The 20,021-nt window shown below is 43.6% G+C and overlaps 1 protein-coding gene across 9 annotated transcripts in view; it reads right to left on the bottom strand.

The window, feature by feature from the left end:
- Positions 1–251: 251 nt before the first annotated feature.
- The window catches only part of ppp3cca (protein phosphatase 3, catalytic subunit, gamma isozyme, a), an 80,924-nt gene continuing 61,154 nt past the window's right edge, over positions 252–20,021 (bottom strand). Inside the window, exons 6-14 of one of the 9 annotated variants that reach the window (XM_021606375.3) lie at positions 18,952–19,091; positions 16,526–16,603; positions 14,797–14,891; positions 13,963–14,088; positions 13,656–13,733; positions 13,085–13,175; positions 10,813–10,910; positions 5,547–5,573; positions 252–3,586 (exon numbers count right to left, since the gene is read on the bottom strand). In XM_021606375.3, the coding sequence (XP_021462050.1) occupies positions 3,444–3,586; positions 5,547–5,573; positions 10,813–10,910; positions 13,085–13,175; positions 13,656–13,733; positions 13,963–14,088; positions 14,797–14,891; positions 16,526–16,603; positions 18,952–19,091 (876 nt within the window). In that variant the 3' untranslated portion in view covers positions 252–3,443. Of the gene's footprint in view, positions 3,587–5,546; positions 5,574–10,812; positions 10,911–13,084; positions 13,176–13,655; positions 13,734–13,962; positions 14,089–14,602; positions 14,892–16,525; positions 16,604–18,951; positions 19,092–20,021 lie in introns of all 9 variants that reach the window. The other 8 variants (XM_021606377.3, XM_021606376.3, XM_090237886.1 and 5 more) reach the window with 8 other exon arrangements.

Below are 20,021 nucleotides of genomic sequence, written 5' to 3'. Positions count from 1 at the left end.
TAGTACTTTGACATTTATAAACAACTATTCGGCGCGCAACATTTTAGACACTGAAGTCTACCAGAGGACATGCATCCACCCATTCAACCAGACGTGTAGAGAATAGATTAGCAACATGTAGTATAATTCAGATCAAGAGATACCTAGAATGTAGGCCTAACACGAGCAACTGAAGTGAGAAGGTATTTGGCAGACTGTCCTCAAACCTGCAGAGCTAAAAACTCCAGAAAGCCACGACAGGGAGAACAAGAAACATTGCATTTAATTTTTATTTTTTTAAGTGATACATCTACATAGATTTCATGGCCTCGCATGACAAGCACTGGACTTATTTTTCCTCATCCTTTTTTTACAGCTATTAAGAGACTTTAAATGACAAATATTTTTTTACATTCGAGATATGTTTAGAAACTGACAAGAGGTGAGAAATACGGCCCTCCTACGGGGCCTGTACTTCCCCTAACTCGGAGCACAATACAGGGAAAAGAAACAAATCACATTTTTAAATACAAAACAAAAGTCTCAGATAAACCTGACCCATGTTGAGTTGAAAGAGGCGCCAAGATCTCTCCATGACCACTGCTGAACACAAGAATGGGACATTCTGATTTCCCTTCTCCTCACCAGTCACACACAGGTGTTGGCGTGTGTTTTGGTAGTGGCATGGCACATTGAATGCAACTCGTTTAAAAGCCTTACAATATATATATTATAAAAGGGAAAATTCACATGAGAATAAAAATCTTAAAAGCTCTTCTTGAATGATTAACACAATAGAATAAACTACATGTGGCGCGACGGGAGGAGTGTCAGACAAGCAGTTGTAGCCCCCAAAAATGTTGGGCTAAAACTAAGCACCGGTTCATTAAGTCACAAGTCCTAAAGAATCAAGTCAAACCTTAAAGGGTTGAGAGCGGGTGTTATAAAAGTAGTGTCAGTTCCTGCCATGGAGGGTCAGTTCCTGCCATGGAGGGTCAGTTCCTGCCATGGAGGGTCAGTTCCTGCCATGGAGGGTCAGTTCCTGCCATGGAGGGTCAGTTCCTGCCATGGAGGAACAATTACTATGTATATGTTAAGACCATATAATACTCACAATCAAATTAATTCAGAAGAACCATCAGACATTACTACATGATCAATGTAGAGACACTGTAGGTCCGCAGCTTTGATTCTACCACAGATAGTGAAAACTGTCATAGGGGGAGATAACTCATAGGATGGACAAAGAGCCACTAAAGAGAATGGAAATTCCGATAACATCAATCTTCACAGCGTCTCACTGGATGACTCAATCCACTCCTCTTCAGGGTACTGCTTTCCTCAAACTGCTAGCAACTAAAACATTGAATTGGAGCCAATTTGGAGGCCAGCTTACCCGTACGTTTCCAACATTGGAGTCATTTGAACGCATCTGCATCAAATCAACAGTAGATGGAGACATTAACACAGCTTTTGTCAAGAAACGCCCCAAATATTTCCTTTATGTAGCGTTGACAAGGAAAGCAATATGAAATCAAACTAAGCGTCATTATTATTTCAACACAGAAATGTTTTATCTTAAAACATAAAATAATGAACACGAAGAAGCTTCAGTTCATTTTGGGACATATCTGTGGCGTTACCATTTGCTCCATGGGAAAGATTTCTCCACCATCTTGTCACGGAGGGCATTGAGAAGACGACACCACTGGTTGTTCTTCCCTTGTGTTTAGTATGTTTCTTCACCATGAGGACTTTCTTCCTTCCACATTCAGCACATCACTCAAGAATAGTAGGCCGCTCCCCACTCAATGTTCCAGAAAAGCTGACCAAATGGGGGCACCACACACCCAAGGTACTGGTGGCTGTCTTCAATACATACTGTCGGCCTATATCCCTTTTGAATCAAACTTTACCTTTGCAGAATATCTACACCGAGTGTACAAAACATTAAGAAGACCTGCTCTTTCCATTACATAAACTGACCAGGTGAATGCCATGATCCCTTATTGACGTCACTTGTAAATCCACTTCAAATGAGTGTAGATGAAGGGGAGGAGACTGGTTAAAGGAGGATTTTCAAGCCTCGAGACAACGGAGACATGGATTGAACAGAGTATGGTAATAGGTGCCAAGCGCACCGGCTTGAGTGGGTCAAGAACTGCAACACTGCTGGGTTTTTCATGCTCAACTGTTTCCCGTGTGTATCAACAATGATCCACCACCCAAAGGACATCCAGCTAACTTGACACAACTGTGGGAAGCATTGGGGTCAACATGGGCCTGAATCCCTGTGGAACGCTTTCAACACCTTGTAGAGTCCATGCCCCGACGAATTGATGCTGCTTTGAGGGCAAAAGGGGGTGCAACTCAATATTAGGAAGGTGTTCCTAATGTTTTGTACACACAGTGTATATATTATATAAACCCCCCCCCCAACTGACCTCAGTTAAACACACTGTTAGTAACGGTTGGTTAGTGACAGCTTGCAAACAACAACTATCAAAACACTATGTAGAACACCTAGCACTAGAAAAACAAATCACCGTCCATTGATACATCACATCAATGATCGTAGCAAACTAGAATAAATTCTGTCATGGTTTTTTAAAAATTCTTTGACAAATCATTTGGAAATTCTGTGCAGTTTCTCAAGGATTGACTAAAGGCTGTCAAATTAAATCCTGTTTAACCTAACTATAAAATATAGGGGCAACAAGTTGACCCAAAGCAGCATAAATAGCATTCAGTGGTTTCAAGGTTTTTACCAAAGAAATTAGACGAAAGAACAAAACAGTTCTACTGAACTTCTGCTGGAGGTATAAAATAATCTTCTGCTTGGTGTCAAATCGTTCCCTTCATTATTTTCTCTCTACTTAACACATATATGTTTAAATGGACAACATGTATGAGAGCACAAACTGTAGATATCTGTAGATTCAGTCAACTTTCCCTTGCAAAGCACATAAAATAACAGTAGAAACACTTGCATTGACTAATAAAGGATAAGGTCTCCTTTACTAGCTACCTCAATCCTCAACTCAAATTTACAAAATGGTCTTGATCTTTGACATTTACCATAGTTATATGCTTATTTGAACATCTTAGAAATGTATGTGTTCATTCAATTGTAGCATTACATAATATACCTAATATTATTCATTTAATAAATAAAATGTTTTTTTGTTTATTTTCATGGTTGTACTCTGTGGTGTCTGAAACCATTCTCCCAGTGTGGTGGTGTCTTCCCTACCTACATGTCCTGTGCTTGTCCAACTATAGGCCAGCTGGGTGAAGAGTCACAATGGGACAGAGAGATAGATAGATAGAGATAGAGAGATAGAGATAGAGAGAGAATGAGGGAGATAGAAAACAGAGAGCGAGAGAAGATAGTTTTGGTGTATGAGACAGGGCCATGGCCTGTGTCTGGTGAGGATGAGAGAGGGGGGGGTCACTCTCCGGGCCTAGTCTGTGCCATTCTTGGGGGCATTTGGGTTGACCGGCTGCTGGCCATCCTTGCGTGGAGGCATCCTCTCGTTGACTTTGTCCAGGCTCTGCGCCTCCGCAAAGTCCTTGATCTTCCTCGTGGGAGAGAAGCCTTGAATAGCTAGAAGGAAGAGGAGAGGGAAAATTAGAAATCAAAGGAAAAAATGGTTTGAATGCTTCAACTTGAAATGTTTGTGAAAAAATATTTAGCCATCTCTTTTAAGGATCTGCAATAAAGGATCTTCAGGTATTAACCTGAAAATTAACCTATTTGTTTTGCCTTTATTGTAGGTCCTTAGTAAACTCCAGGTTCTTATGCTTACAAATGCAGGTAATAGCTGACCGTCCTTAGACAAACAGTGCAGACATACAACAGCTGTACGTACGGTGAATACACAGTCCTAGTACTGTTGACAAAACCACAGAACAAGCTACAGTACAACACCTCACAGTGAATGTGGGACTTACTGTAAAATTCCAAGTGCCAAGTAAAAACCACAAAGAAAACATGGGCAAACGAGAGATATACTGTAAGTAACTATTCAACAACAACATCAATAAGGCAAACATTTAGAATAAGAGGAAAATATGGACGTTTTACAGTTGACAATAGGAGAATGTGATCAATGACACTGCACTCATAGAAAACAGATCTGCAATTTTAAATAACATCTTAAGTTAGTTGGTTTGCTAATGAGAAATGTATCATTGCAAGGCAAACATTAGTTGTAGTTGAAGGTGCACTACGCAGAAATCTGAAATTGCTAAAATTCTAATAGTCACCTAATTTCCGTTTGGTGGCAAAACAAGCAAGTATATTGTAGAGAATCATTGTACCATCTGAACTGTTGTGAAATCTCTCTTCCATTAACAAAAATATAGTATTTTCAGCTGACAAAACCGAAGGTAAAACACGCAAAAAAATAATAATCTGGAAGCCTAGATATAGGTCACCTAGAACAGATCTACCGCTTCCAATGACAGATCTATAACTCACATTTTTATGTGAATTTGGTCAACTTGCCCAAAAAGTTATATATTGCAGCTTTAATAGGTGGCTATAAATCAGGGGTCTCCCCAATCCGGCCCGCGGGTGGTTTGAGTAAAAGAATGACAATAATTTAACTACATTCATACAGTTTCTTGACCATGTCCAGCTCGCTAATAATCACCTAAAGGAAAGTAAGACAGCATCGGAAATTCTAAAATCCATGGCTAGAGGACATTCTTCAGAAAATTTTGACAGAGAGGAAATAAACTTTCAGTGCGGCCCTCCGGAACCTCGTTGAAGACCGAATGTGGGCCCCGGGCCAAGATGAGTTTGACACCCCTGCTATTAAACATGCTCTGACATCAACAAAATATATTTGGACAGAAACCAAACTACCTATTACTACTCCAAATGTGTATGCGATCAAAGAGTGTATCTGAATGCTAGAACAGTAACATGCCAACAGAAGCAGACAGTAACAGAGTAGCAACAGCCAAGCAGCGTAACAGGATTAGACCCTGAATATATCCCTGGATAGCCAGGAGGAGGAAGGAGGTGCTCCCTAGGCTAGCAGAGTCTTAGCTGGCTTTGCTCAGGGACGAGCTGCCTGCAGCAGTGGCAAGGAATCTAGCTCCCACCCATGTGACCTCTGCCTACAGCTGTTTGTTAACAAGTCTCTGTTTCTCAACATGTCACTGTTAGGCCAAATGCCTGACTCTCTGTATCGGTATCTATATCTGTAGCCTATCTGTGAAGACTGTGTTTAGACCCAGGAACAATGTAACTATACAGTGCCTGTTGAGGTTCAAGCTAAAGTCCTTCCTGCCAAATGGAGTGCCCACTGCATTTGAGTCCTATCATGCATGTACAGTAGTAGCAGGAACTGGTAATGCAAGAGCAGCAATTTTGCAAAATGAAGTACACCAATCCATGGCAAAACTCACAAATCACACACACACAGTGAATGCACAACAATAACAAAATGAACATTTAAAAAGGGACAACAGGGGTGCATAAAGAATGAGGGCCCTGTTGGAAGGGTTAGAAGTAACAACACACTGAGGGAGGGATCCGGGGACCGCTTGCGTACCTTTTGCCTCCGCTGCCTCAGCGGCGGCTATGTAAATGTGAGTAGTGGTGAGAGGAGAAAAGTGAGTCATCAATGCAGAGAACCAGAGATCATCAACCACAGAACAGACAGTCCGAATCATCCAAACAACCCATCATAGACGAGATCCCCCCCCATTATCAACATCATGATCAGAGAAAACACAGGCAGGCAGGAGAAAAACATCCCTGACAAACATAGGCGGTATAATAATAATTATAATAATATAGAATTAGGTGTATTGGGAAAGTATTCAGACCCCTTGACTTTTTCCACATTTTGTTACGTTACAGCCTTGTTCTAAAATTGATTGATGAGGGGGAAAAAATATTCAATCTATACACGCAATATCCCATAATGACAAAGCAAAAACAAGTTTTTAGAAAATTTAGCAAAAAACAAAATGATATATTACATTCACAGAAGTATTCAGACCCTTTACTCTGTACTTTGTTGAAGCACCTTTGGCAGCGATTACAGTCAAGACTTCTTGAGTATGATGCTGCAAGCTTGGCACACCTATATTTGGTGAGTTTTTCCAATTCTTCTCTGCAGATCCTCTCAAGCTCTGTCCGTTCTTTGATGTTTGATTGTGTTCAAGTCTGGGCAAGTCGGAGACATGTCCCAAAGCCACCCCTGCGTAGTCTTGGCTGTGTGCTTTGGGTCATTGTCCTGTTGGAAGGTGAACCTTCGCCCCAGTCTGAGGCCCTGAGCACTCTAGAGCAGGTTTTCATCAAGGATCTCTCTGTACTTTGCTCCGTATATATTTTCCTTGATCCTGACAAGTTTCTCAGTCCCTGTAGCTGAAACACATCCCCACAGCATGATGCTGCCACCATCATGCTTCACTGTAGGGATGGTGCCAGGTGTCCTAAAGACGTGACACTTGGCATTCAGGCCAATCTTGGTTTCATCAGACCAGAGAATCTTGTTTCTCATGGTCTGAGAGTCTTTAGGTGCCTTTTGGCAAACTCCAAGCGGGCTGTCATATGCCTTTTACTGAGCAGTGGCTTCCATCTGGCCACTCTACCATAAAGACCTGATTTATGGAGTGCTGCAGAGATGGTTGTCCCCCTGAAAGGTTCTCCCATCTCCACAGAGGAACTCTGGAGCTCTGTCAGAGTGACCATTGGGTTCTTGGTCACCTCCCTGACCAAAGCCCTTCTCCCCTGATTCCTCAGTTTGGCCGAGCATGCAAGCTCTAGGAAGAGTCTTGGTGGTTCCAAATTTCTTCCATTTAAGAATGATGGAGGCCACTGTGTCCTTGGGGACCTTCAATTCTTCAGACATTTTTGGGAACCCTTCCCCAGATCTGTGCCTCAACACAATCCTGTCTCTGAGCTCTACGGACAATTCCTTCGACCTCTGGCATGCACTGTCAATTGTAGGACCTTATATAGACAGGTGTGTGCCTGTCCAATCAATTGAAATTTACCACAGATGGACTCCAATCAAGTTGTAAAAACATCAAGGATGATCAATGGAAACAGGATGCACCTGAGATCAATTTAAAATCTCATAGCAAAGTGTCTGAATACTTATGTAATTAACATATTTATTTGTATAACTTTTTATACATTTGCAAAAATTTCAAAAAACCTGTTTTCACTTTGTCATTATGGGGTACTGTTCAAGGAAACATTTTTTTAAATCAATTTTAGAATTAGGCTTTAATGTAACAATAAGTGGAAAAAGTCAAGGGGTCTGAATACTTTCCAAATGCACTGTGTATAGTGGTGGAAAAAGTACCAATCGTCATACTTGAAAAAGACACATTCATAAAAAATTACTCAAGTTAATCACTACTTGAGTAAAAGTCTAAAAGTATTTGGTTTTAAATATACTTAATTATCAAAAGTAAATATAATTGATCAAATGTACAAGTATAAATAATTTCAAATTCCTTATATTAAGCAAAACAGAAGGCACAATTTTCTTTTTTACCTTCTTTTTTACAGATAGCTAGGGGCACACTCCAACACTCAGACATAATTTACAAACAAAGCATTTGTGTTTAGTGAGTCCGCCAGATGAGAGGCAGTAGGGACGACCAGGGATGTTCTCTTGATAAGTGTATGAATTAAACCATTTTTCCTGTCCTGCTAATCATTCAAAACCTATCGAGTCATTTTAGGTGTCAGGGAAACTGTATGGAGTAAAAAGTACATTCTTTTCTTTAGGAATGTAGTGAGGTAAAAGTTGTAAAAAATAAATAGTAAAGTAATGTACAGATACCAAAAAAAAACGACTTAAGTCGTACTTTACACCACTGACTGTATAGCTCTGTTTCACTGTATGTACAAGTGGGTAACCTGTACAGGTGTGAAATGGAAATGTTTATCTTGCATATCCCACTTCCCCTTAGACATCCTCGGAGAGTGGGGTCACGGCCAGGGATCAGACATTATTGACGGCGATCCTGGAGCAATAAGGGCTAATTGCCTTGCTCAAGTGTAGAATGAGATTTTTCCTTGTCGGCTCTGGGATTCAATCCAGCAACCTTTTGGTTACTGGCCCAACGCTCCTAACCGCCAGGCTACCTGCCGCATCTACACATGTTATAAATGCTTCTAAAAGGCTACTTACAGAGAGACTGTACAATTCAAATACACCTCAAACTGGTTTTAAGTGTGATAAAATCATCTGCATCCTTAGTGACACTTTATTCCTTTAGAGCCCATAGGGCTCTGGTCAAAAGAAGTCCACTATCGGGAATAGAGTGTAATTAAGGACACACCTAGAGTGAGAGATGCCTGCTGGAGACCTTAAGATGGTGCTTGCTGGCGTTAAAGAGCCATTGGGATTTTGCTGCGCAGTGAGCACACACACACACAGGCCTTTATATAGTTATTCTGGATCTTGTTATGGGAACCAAATCAATTGATGAAGTCTGCTGGGAGGAGAAGGGAACTGATTTCAGGCAGCTCACTACGTCTCACATTGTCATAATGAAGTGTGTTTAGGCTCAGTTTTCAAAAGGAACACATACATGTGATGAAGACAGATGAGAACTGTGGTGAGATGACAGATTTAATCTTTCTATTTGAGTTGTTCTTAATGAGGTGCTTTGTTACTGGTGTCACTTACATAATAAGTGGTGGTGAATCTAGCTATAAGACCATCTTTCATTTGTTATAGTCATACAGGCAGCGGGTAGCCTAGCGGATAGAGCAGGGGGGGGGCAAAGACATCATTTTATCCCTTTTTCCCGCCCCAATTTTGTGGTATCTAATTGGTAGTTACAGTATTGTCCCATCGCTGCAACTCTTGGGAGAGGTGAAGGTCGAGAGCGGTGCGTCCTCTGAAACACGAACAAGCCAAGCCGCACTTCTTCTTTACATGCCCACTTAACCCGGAAGCCAGCCGTACCAACGTGTCGGGGGAAACACCGTGCACCTGGCGACCGTGTCAGCGCGCATGCGCCCAGCCCGCCACAGGAGTCGCTAGAACGCGATGGGACAAGGACATTTCTGCCTGCCAAACCCTCTCCTAACCCGGACGACGCTGGGCCAATTGTGTGCCGCCTCATGGGTCTCCCAATCACGGCCAGCTGTGACACAGCCTAGGATCGAACTCTGGTCTTTAGTGATGCCTCAAGCACGGCGATGCAGTGCCTTAGACTGCTGCGCCACTCGGGTGGCCCCCGCAAATTGATTTAACAAACAATTATTCCCTCAAAAAATGCGTCCCTCAAAATCAGTAGCAGAAAAGTCGCTGGTTCTAATACCCAAGCTGACAATGTGAAATTTTAAAAAATGAAAAAAATATATATATATTTTTATTTTTATTTGTATCGGTTGATGTGCTCTTGAGCAAGGCAATTTCGATGCAGCTATCCGGTGTGTGTGACAATAAAACATCTTCGAAGGAGTGGAATAGAAATTGCTAGGCTAAGGCATTTCCCTTCTTAATTTGGCACGGCATGTTTTTAAAGAGCACTGCAGTCAAAACTGGACAGTGTATCCCTAAAATGTCACTAGAGTACTGCTAGGAAGCAGTGAAGAGAAACAACAAACGGGATGTAATGAACCAGAACACACATCTGACTGGAGGGACTGACAGACACAGGGTGCGTCCCCTAAATGGCACCCTATTCTATATACAGTGCAATACCTTTGATCATTGCCTATAGGGCTCTAGTCAAAAGTCGTACACTCTATTGTGAATAGGATGCCATTTGGGACGCATACAGACAATGGCATTCTGGTAAAGGTCATGTCATGTGGTTTCCGTCCGAATGCTCACAGCTCTACCTCTATTCGCTACACCTCTGCCTCGCCTGGGAGGAGACCAGCCCCCAACCTCCAGCATTCCCTTCTCTCCTCCCTGCTGACAGACCAGGTCCTCCTGCGCCGTGTGTGTGCATTCCCCCAGCTGGCTGGGCTGGTTGACCTTTAGCTGGGCTGGTTGACCACATCAGTGACAGGCCACTTTGGTCCAGCCCCCCTCCAACCGCCTGCCCGCCCACAGCTCAGTCTCCCTAACCTTCTACCCAACTAGTCTCGAAAATCTGGCCCAAGGCAACACAGTGACTAGGGTCTGGTTTCAATGACTTTTGGCAAAGAAGAACTACGACACTGCCTTCGTTATTACTTTATCGGCTTTAATAAAATACTAAATAATAGCAAGCAAGATGGAGAACAAAGAGGTTATTTTTTTAACGAGTGCATTAAGTGGCTAGTTCGCATTAAATCAAATTTGTCACATGCGCTGAATAGACCTTATAGTGAAATGCTGGGTAGCCATTTGACTAGATGGCACATCAGCTACCTTAACTAAAAGGCAGTGTATTTTAGGCAGTGACGTAGTTCCTCTATACCAAGAGAGTCATTGAAACCATTTTCTGTTGCCTCGGGTCGGGTTTTCAATACTACCCAAAGCGGACAGCTGGCTTGACACAGAGACCCAAACAGACAAATGCTGCGTCCCATATGTAGGCTTCAGTGGCAGTGATAGTTTCCCTCTCGACTGCATAATTGAAAACGGAACACAGAGGAGCAGGGTCTATGATTTGTTTTCCATAATGAAATGTAAAAATGTAAAAACGTTCAGTGAAGCGTACATCCTTCAGTTTACCGTGCGGTTGGGCTAAGCCTGTGTTAGCGCAGGGAGAACGGCAGTGTTAAATGACACCCCAAGGCCCTCTGTGGGGGTAGGGCATGGGGGCTTCAGAGAGAGAGAGAAAGACAGCAGGGTGCGGGAGGAGAGGGGCGTTTGAGGGGGTGAGGAGGGGGAGAGAGACACGTACCGGTATGCAAGGTCTCTTTGCCCCCTGACAACACTCCTAGAGGCAGCGACCCAGTGGGGGTCAGTCCTTTGAGTGTCAGCACACTCTCACTCTCCTCCCTGAAGAAAGAGAGGGAGCGAGAGACACAAACACCTTAGAGATCTAACAAAGCTTTCAGTAACTAAACTCAGCAAAAAAAGAAACATCCCCTTTTCAGGACCCTGTCTTTCAAAGATAATTCGTAAAAATCCAAGTAACTTTGCAGATCTTAATTGAAAAGGGTTTAAACACCGTTTCCCATGCTTGTTCAATGGACCATAAACAATTAATGAACATGCACCTGTGTAATAGTCGTTAAGACACTAACAGCTTACAGACGGTAGGCAATTAAGGTAACTTTTATGGAAACATAGAGGACACTAAAGAAGCCTTCTACTGACTCTGAAAAACACCAGAAGAAAGATGCCCAGGGTCCCTGCTCATCTGATTGAACGTGCCTTAGGCATGCTGTAAGGAGGCATGAGAACTGCAGATGTGGCCAGGGCAATAAATTGCAATGTCCGTACTGTGAGACGCCTAAGACAGCGCTACAGGGAGACAGGACGGACAGCTGATCGTCCTCGCAGTGGCAGACCACATGTAACAACACCTGCACAGGATCGGTACATGCGGTCATCACACCTGCGGGACAGGTACAGGATGGCAACAACAACAACCTGAGTTACACCAGGAACACACAATCCCTCCATCAGTGCTCAGACTGTCTGCAATAGGCTGAGAGAGGCTGGACTGAGGGCTTGTAGGACTGTTGTAAGGCAGGTCCTCATCAGACATCACCGGCAACAACGTTGCCTATGGGCACAAACCCACCGTTGCTGGACCAGACAGGACTGGCAAAAAGTGCTCTTCACAGACGAGTCACGGTTTTGTCTCACCAGGCATGATGGCGGATTCGTGTTTATCATCGAAGGAATGAGCGTTACACCGAGGCCTGTACTCTGGAGCGGGACCGATTTGGAGGAGGGTCCGTCATTGTCTGGGGTGGTATGTCACAGCATCATCGGACTGAGCTTGTTGTCATTGCAGGCAATCTCAACGCTGGGCGTTACAGGGAAGACTCCCTCCTCCCTCATTCTGGTACCCTTCCTGGTCCTGACATGACCCTCCAGCATGACAATGCCACCAGCCATACTGCTCGTTCTGTGTGTGATTTCCTGCAAGACAGAAATGTCATTGTTCTTCCATGGCCAGCGAAGAGCCCGGATCTCAATCTCATTGAGCACATCTGGGACATGTTGGATTGGAGGGTGAGGGCTAGGGCCACCCCCCCAGAAATGTCCAGGAACTTGCAGGTGCCTTGGTGGAAGAGTGGGGTAACATGTCACAGCAAGAACTGGAAAATCTGGTGCAGTCCATGAGGAGGATGCACTGCAGTACTTAATACAGCTGGTGGCCACACCAGATACTGACTGTTACGGTTGATTTTGACCCCCCCTTTGTTCAGGGACACATTATTCCATTTCTGTTAGTCACATGTCTGTGGAACTTGTTCAGTTTATGTCTCAGTCGTTGAATCTTATGTTCATACAAATATTTACACATGTTAAGTTTGCTGATAATAAACGCAGTTGACAGCGAGAGGACGTTTCTTTATTTGCTGAGTTTACATATGTTAAAACACTCGTCATTTCTGCTCATACAGAGCTGTAGCAGCATCCCATGATATCTCTGTATATGGGCCACTGTGAAAGACAGACTGCTCTATATAGAAATAGGCCTACTTCTAGAACAAACTTCAATTCTAGGATCTCTGTGCTGATCTACATATCTCCCTTTCCCCATTGCAGTTGTGTGGCAGGCTAAATCACAGAGACAGCATTAATCTGGAATCATGTCTAATGGCATTATGCACACGGTGGTGTGCTGCCTCGTGACTCACTGTTGCCTGCTCATTCATCCTTATCGAAAAGCGGCACTGTGTTTTCAAACACGAAGTCATTGTGCACTTTCAAATTGACTTCACTCATTTCATAAACTAGACTCATTCTAGTCTCAACTAAAAATAGAGACTGCAGTCTATTCCCACCCCGCTCCATTCACTCTGACTTTCCCTTTTCAGTATGGTTGAGTCCAAAATGTCAACCTATTCCCTGTATAGTGCACAACTTTTGACCAGAGCCCTATGGACCCTGGTCAAACGCAGTGCACTACATAGGGAATAGTGTGCCATTTAGGTCAGCCTTTATGCTGTCGTGTGTGATGACGAGACAGAGAGAGTGAAAGGCTTTTTCACCTGAGAACAGAGAAGACTCTGGCCATTTTCCCGATGGCTCGGATCTTGTTCCGGATCACCTCCTTACGCACTGCTGGGATTCCTCCATCTTCTCATAAAATACAACAAAATATTCTAAGCATTTGGTTGGGCATTATAATGCGTTCTACTGCTTTAAATAGTCTGTGAACATCAGAGCAGAGGAAGGTGGAAAGAAAATGAGAAAAGTAAGGGAACAGAGGAAAGAAAGGAGAGTAAAGAGGAGAAAAGGAAGGAAGTAGAGGGGAACAGGGGAGGAGGTGGAAGCGGAGGAGAGGGAGCGGAGGGGAGAGGAGTAAAGGAGAGGAGTGTACAGTGGAATGTCGAGTTGAGCACCGTCAGATCTCTTGTGACTCCTGAGATGTTCTAGATGAACTCCAGATATGAGACTGTGTGTGTTTGTCTGACAGAGCTGTTATGACATGCTGTGGATGAACCAGCTGTAATGAAAAATGAAGCTACCAGCTTTACCTTCTTAACACTAGTGAGGAGTTAGGAGGGGTGCGGGCGGGGGTCTTAACGTGCCTCATTAAATCCTGGCTGTTCCTCTTACCTTCACACAGGTCGTCTCCTTCTGACATGAGTTCATCATCTGAGCAGATGTTCAGCACATTCACCAGCATCTCTGTCACTGTGCAGAGAAGGGAGGTACCACCACAACTCAGCTAGCACCACCACCAAAACGCTCTTTGCTACATCTTTTAGAGTGCAGACCTAGTACTGTTTTTTTGTAGTTGCATTTTTAGCACCAAAACACACCCCTCTCATGCTAGAATTTTCCAATGCTCATTCCTGGAATTCTACTGGCACATTCTTAACTCTGACAAAAACACTGATATGGACAGGGAGCACATACATACCTTTCTCTCCGACAAAGGGCAGAGACCAGGTGAAGACGTCCATGAAGTTGGGCAGCCAGTAGGGGTGGGGGGAGCAGTTGAACTGCCGAATGTTCATCACATTGTTCTCATACTTTAATACAGCAGCTGGAAGTTGGAGTGAGATGTAAAGAACAAAAGAATGATCAAGTTAGCCATTCTGACTAACAAGACTAAATGTTTCACTGACAAACACTACTAGCCAATTGTTGTCATATTTTGGGGACAGCCCAAGTGGACCTGGAGGGGCAGAAAGGTCAGAGGGACGGGAATCAAAATCCCAGATTTGTGAAACCTGACCCCCGTGGCTGTACGCCAGCCAGAAGACAACAGCTATAGACCCATTTCCCGGCCCGGTCATGAATAGTTGCCCACACGTGTGTGTCAGAAAGTTTGTTTACATGGAAGGAGGATACGATCACATGCAACTTCAAATTCAGCTCGTGCAAGTCAACAAACACGTAATCAGATGGTTATCGTCGTCAAAAGGGTTGATTACATAGCAAGCCAGCAACGCAAAGTAAAACATCACAAACAGAGCTAGATAAAGCCAGAAGAATAGTATACTTGTTGAACATAGCTATAGCCACCAGTCTTGCATGTTTTCATTGTCTTCACTCACTCACTGGACGTTTGTCAAGGTCCTGACATCAACGTTAGCTATCCTGTTACAAAGATTTTTGATGGAGGGACACGCGCCTCACTCGAACGTGACGCTTGATGGTAAACAGAAAATGGCTCTTTACAACAGCACAAAGGCACGTGCTACACTATGCATATAACCCATCACAGTCTTGATCTAAAGAGTACACACACCTTTGTTGTTGTATACATCTAGGTAATTTGGTGCTGAGAAGATTGTAATTAATGAAGGAAAGCCTGTAGTCTGGCTTTTTCTGTACATCCGATACCTGGGAAGAGAGACAAAATTACCTTAGTTTGAGAAATAAAATGGTGAAGAGAGAGCAACATTTTTTTTTGTAAGCCCATACAAATACACACACACACACACACACACACACACACACACACACACACACACATACACATATAGAGCGATTCATTTAATTAATATGAATCGATTATTTTAAACAATTATTTTTGAGAAATCAAATGATTCGCTTTGCCATTGTAATAGTTAGGGTTCTGTTCAATCAAGGTGAATCAAATCATTTGTGAATCGCAAACGGTAAAAGGAAAACATGTTAGCTGTAGCCTTACAGATTGTTGTCGCTGCAAAAAAACGTATTTTGTAGATACTTTAAGTTGATTTGGACATTTATGGAACATTGCACCAATAGATTCCAGAAGTCAGCCTGAGGTAAACACTTCTTAGGTAAGATACAGTATATATAGGGCCCTATAAAATCTGCAATATGGAAAAGCATGCCAAAACAGTCAATTCTAAAGGTTACCTTTAAAAAAAAACACGGCAATTAAATGTAGGCCTACCTTGCAGAATGATATGATGCTTGGTATCAAATCGGGTGAGCAATAGCCTTTATTTCTGCTAATAGTCACACAATGGTCTCTTGCTAGGAGGCAGTTCAATTATTTTTTATTTAACCTTTACCTAGGCAAGTCAGTTAAGAACAAATTCGTATTTACAATGACGGCCTAGGAACAGTGGGTTAACTGCCTTGTTCAGGGGCAGAACGACAGATTTTTACCTCGTCAGCGCAGGGATTCGATCTATCAACATTTCAGTTACTGGCCCAACCCTCTAACCACTAGGCTACCTGCGTGGTTAGGGGAACCACTACAGAATAACTACATTCGCTGAAGAAAAGGTGTGCGCTTGCTTCAGCCGTCTTATTTGTATGGTAGTGGGAGACGTGTAGAACTCAAGCTAAATAGTTCAAGCACAAACTGAAGCAGTTCAGTATAGTAAGAATAAGTCTAATTAGTTTAGTAGACTGCTATCAGCAGCACATCAATTATTAAAAATGGTAGATCTATGCATCTGTGACTAAAACTGGGTTAGTGGATGTAGTGGATCTGTCATTTCAAAACCATTATACTATCATGATCCTCGCTATATGAGCAGCGTTACAATTCCCACCAAGAGGGTTTACCCTCTGGCCTTTCACACCAGTGACCCGGTTTTGATTCCCTGCCACGGCGTTTGCTAAATTGGTGCAGAGGTGGGAAGACGGCCGTGAGGGTATCGGAACACACGGCCAGGACGTACTAGGGTGCCGAGTATTCAAAGCGCGGGGCGTGCCTTCCGTTCGGAAAGGGCACTGTAGCAATGCTCGCTATATGAGCTACTTTAGAATTCCCACCAAGTAGATTTACCCAATTGGTGCGATGTGTAGGGTCTTTGCATTTCACAGCAGCATCCCATGTTCTATTCCCTGCCCCTCCAGTCACTGCCATACCAAAAGGCTAAAATCTCTTGAGGTGTTGTCCTAAGATTGTTTAATATTATTACAAGGGGTACAACTTATAAAATGTTTATATTATTATTTTATTTTTTCGCCTCACTTTAAATAAAAATCCGTTTTACGGTTAAATGTATTACTCTGTAAACAGTGAAACTTACCCTGCATCCTGTGCTTCGTGTGCTCTAATTACCGACAGCAAGTTATTATTTATCAAAAAGTCACATACTGCCGGGTAACTGCAAGGCAAGAGAGAGAGGAAAAACAGCCAATTAGAACAGCCAGTGGAGTGAGGTTAAAGCTGGACCGCACAGTCAGTCTTGGCAGCCATGTAGTGTGAGATATGACTGAAATTCTTTGAGGAACAGCGTGTGGCCATTAGAAGCATTTTCTGGCTGTTCTTTACTTTTGGAAATACATTAGGAATTCCTGTCAGTATCTTGCCCTCTGGCCTGGGAGGTAGGGAGGGTTTAATTGAACCACTGAGGCCAGAGCAGAACAGTGCCAAGGAGGGCTGTGGTATTTATGGACTCGTATAGCTGCTCCAGAGGCAGCCAGTAGGCCACAGCCACAGGAGAGCAGACCTGGTGTGAATCCCAAATGGCACCCTATTCCCTAAACAGTGTACTTCCTTGATCAGAGCTCTATGGGCCATAGCCGAAGGTAGTGCACTATATAAGCAATAAGGTGCCATTTGGGAAGCACACCATCTATGTGGCTGACCGGCTTTTACTTGGGTTTCTACAATGACCCCACCAGCCTATTCCACCTCTCATAAAAGACTGCTCGGGTAATTAGCCGGACACCTGCATTTAGTTAGCATGGCAAAAACCCATCAACAGCAGAAAGAGATATACAGTGCATTCGGAAAGTGTTCAGACTCATTCACTTTTGTTACATTACAGCCTTATTCTAAAATGGATTAAATACTATTTTTCCCCTCATCAATCTACACACAATACCGCATAATGACAAACCAAAAAGGTTTAAAAAACTGAAATACCTTCTTTACATAAGTATTCAGAAACTTGCTATGAGACTCGAAATTGAGTTTAGGTGCATCCTGTTTCCAATGATCATCCTTGAGATGTTTCTACAACTTGATTGGAGTCCACCTGTGATAGATTCAATTGATTGGACAAGATTTGGAAAGGCACACACCTGTCTATATAAGGTCCCACACTTGACAGACTGTGCTCATCAAAGCAAAAACCAAGCCATGAGGTGGAAGGAATTGTCTGTAGACCTCAGAGACAGGATTGTGTCGAGGCACAGATCTGGGGAATGTCACAAAAACATTTCTGCAGCATTGAAGGTCCCCAAGAACATAGAGGCCTCAATCATTCTTAAATTGAAGAAGCTTGGAACCGTCAACTCTTCCTAGAGCTGGACGCCAGGCTAAACTGAGCAATTGGGGAAGAAGAGCCTTGGTCGGTGAGGTGAACAAGAACCCTATGGTTCAGAGCTCCTTCCAGAAGGACAACCATCTCTGCAGCACTCCACCAATCAGGCCTTTATGGTAGAGTGGCCAGACGGAAGCCACTCCTCAGTAAAAGGCACAGGACAGCGGACTTGGAGTTTGCCAGAAGGCACCGACATGACTCAGACCGTGGAAAACAAGATTATTTGGTCTGATGAAACCAAGCGTCATGTCTGGAGGAAACCAGGCACCGCTCATCACCTGACCAATACCATCCCTACGGTGAAGCATGGTGTTGGCAGCGTCATGCTGTGGGGATGTTTTACAGCGACAGGGACTGGGAGACTAATCAGGATCAAGGGAAAGATGAACAAGGCAAAGTACAGAGAGAACCTTGATGAAAACCTGTTCCAGAGCACTCAGGACCTCAGACTGGGGGGAAGGTTTACCTTCCAACAGAACAACAACCCTAAGCACACAGTCAAGACAACGCAGGAGTGGCTTCGGAACAAGTCTCTGAATGTCCTTGAGTGGCCCAGCCAGAGCGCGGACTTGAACCCGATCGAACATCTCTGGAGAGACCTGAAAATAGCTGTGGAGTGACGCTCACCATCCAACCTGACAGAGAGGATCTGCAGAGATGAATGGGAGAAATTCTACAAATACAGGTGTGACAAGCTTGTAGCGTCATACCCAAGAAGACTCGAGGCTGTAATCGTTGCCAAAGGTGCTTCAACAAAGTACTGAGTAAAGGGTCTGAATACATACGTAAATGTGATATCAGTTTTTTATTTTTAATACATTGAAAAAAAATCTAAAAAACAGTTTTTGCTTTGTCATTATGGGTATTGTGCGTAGATTAATTAGAATTTTTTTAATCAATTTTAGAATAAGGCTGTAACATAAAATGTGGAAAAATTTTCTGAATGCTAGTACTGCTAGGGAGGCAATGGACTGGCGCTTCCTAGGGTCAATACCTTACAGTACACTCCCAAACTGGACAGTGCAGTGGCCTATACTTCAACTAACTAAAACACAGATATATCCCTGGTGTGTCACCAGTAGCTCTTCAAGTAGCAAACTGTATTATTTTCAACTTATGGCCAGTATTATTGGCCATATAAGTTTCTTATGTAGCTGAACCTTGATATAGAGCAGGTAGCACACCTGAAAAAGTAGGAGCAGCCTCGAACAGAGTTGTGGTTGAAGTGTTCTGCTGTCTTCTCACTGCCGTAGTCCTCTCCTGGGTCAGCCCAGATCAGGTCACACATAGGGCCGAATGCTGGAGGCTCCTTAAACCTGTCTAACTGTGGAGCGCAGACACACACGCACAGCACCATGAGTCAAAGAAAGTTGATTGATCACAGATTTTTTTTATCCACTAAACTCAGCAAATAAAGAAACGTCCTCTCACTGTCAACTGTGTTTATTTTCAGCAAACTTAACATGTGTAAATATTTGTATGAACATAAGATTCAACAACAGACATAAACTGAACAAGTTCCACAGACATGTGACTAACATACATGGAATAATGTGTCCCTGAACAAAGGTGGGGTGGGGGGGGTCAAAATCAACAGTAACAGTCCGTATCTGGTGTGGCCACAAGCTGTATTAAGTACTGCAGTGCATCTCCTCCTCATGGACTGCACCAAATTTGCCAGTTCTTGCTGTGACATGTTACCCCACTCTTCCACCAAGGCACCTGCAAGTTCCTGGACATTTCTGGGGGGAATGGCCCTAGCCCTCCGATCCAACAGGTCCCAGACGTGCTCAATGGGATTGAGATCCAGGCTCTTCGCTGGCCATGGCAGAACACTGACATTCCTGTCTTGCAGGAAATCACGCACAGAAAGAGCAGTATGGCTGGTGGCATTGTCATGCTGGAGGGTCATGTCAGGATGAGCCTGCAGGAAGGGTACCACATGAGAGAGGAGGATGTCTTCCCTGTAACGCACAGCGTTGTGATTGCCTGCAATGATAAGCTCAGTCCGATGATGCTGTGACACACCGCCCTAGACCATGACGGACCCTCCTCCACCTCCAAATCGACCCCACTCCAGAGTACAGGCCATGGTGTAACGCTCATTCCTTCGACAATAAACACGAATCCGACCATCACGCCTGGTGAGACAAAACCGTGACTCGTCTGTGAAGAGCACTTTTATTTGAGGGCCTGCAAGCCCTCAGTCCAGTCTCTCTGAGCCTATTGCAGACAGTCTGAGCACTGATGGAAG

Source organism: Oncorhynchus mykiss, chromosome 6 (genome assembly GCF_057628025.1).
Source record: "Oncorhynchus mykiss isolate SJ-2025 chromosome 6, ASM5762802v1, whole genome shotgun sequence".
Lineage (NCBI taxonomy): Eukaryota > Metazoa > Chordata > Actinopteri > Salmoniformes > Salmonidae > Oncorhynchus > Oncorhynchus mykiss.
Note: the sequence above shows the minus strand (reverse complement) of the source record. Positions and strands in the feature narration are given on the sequence as shown.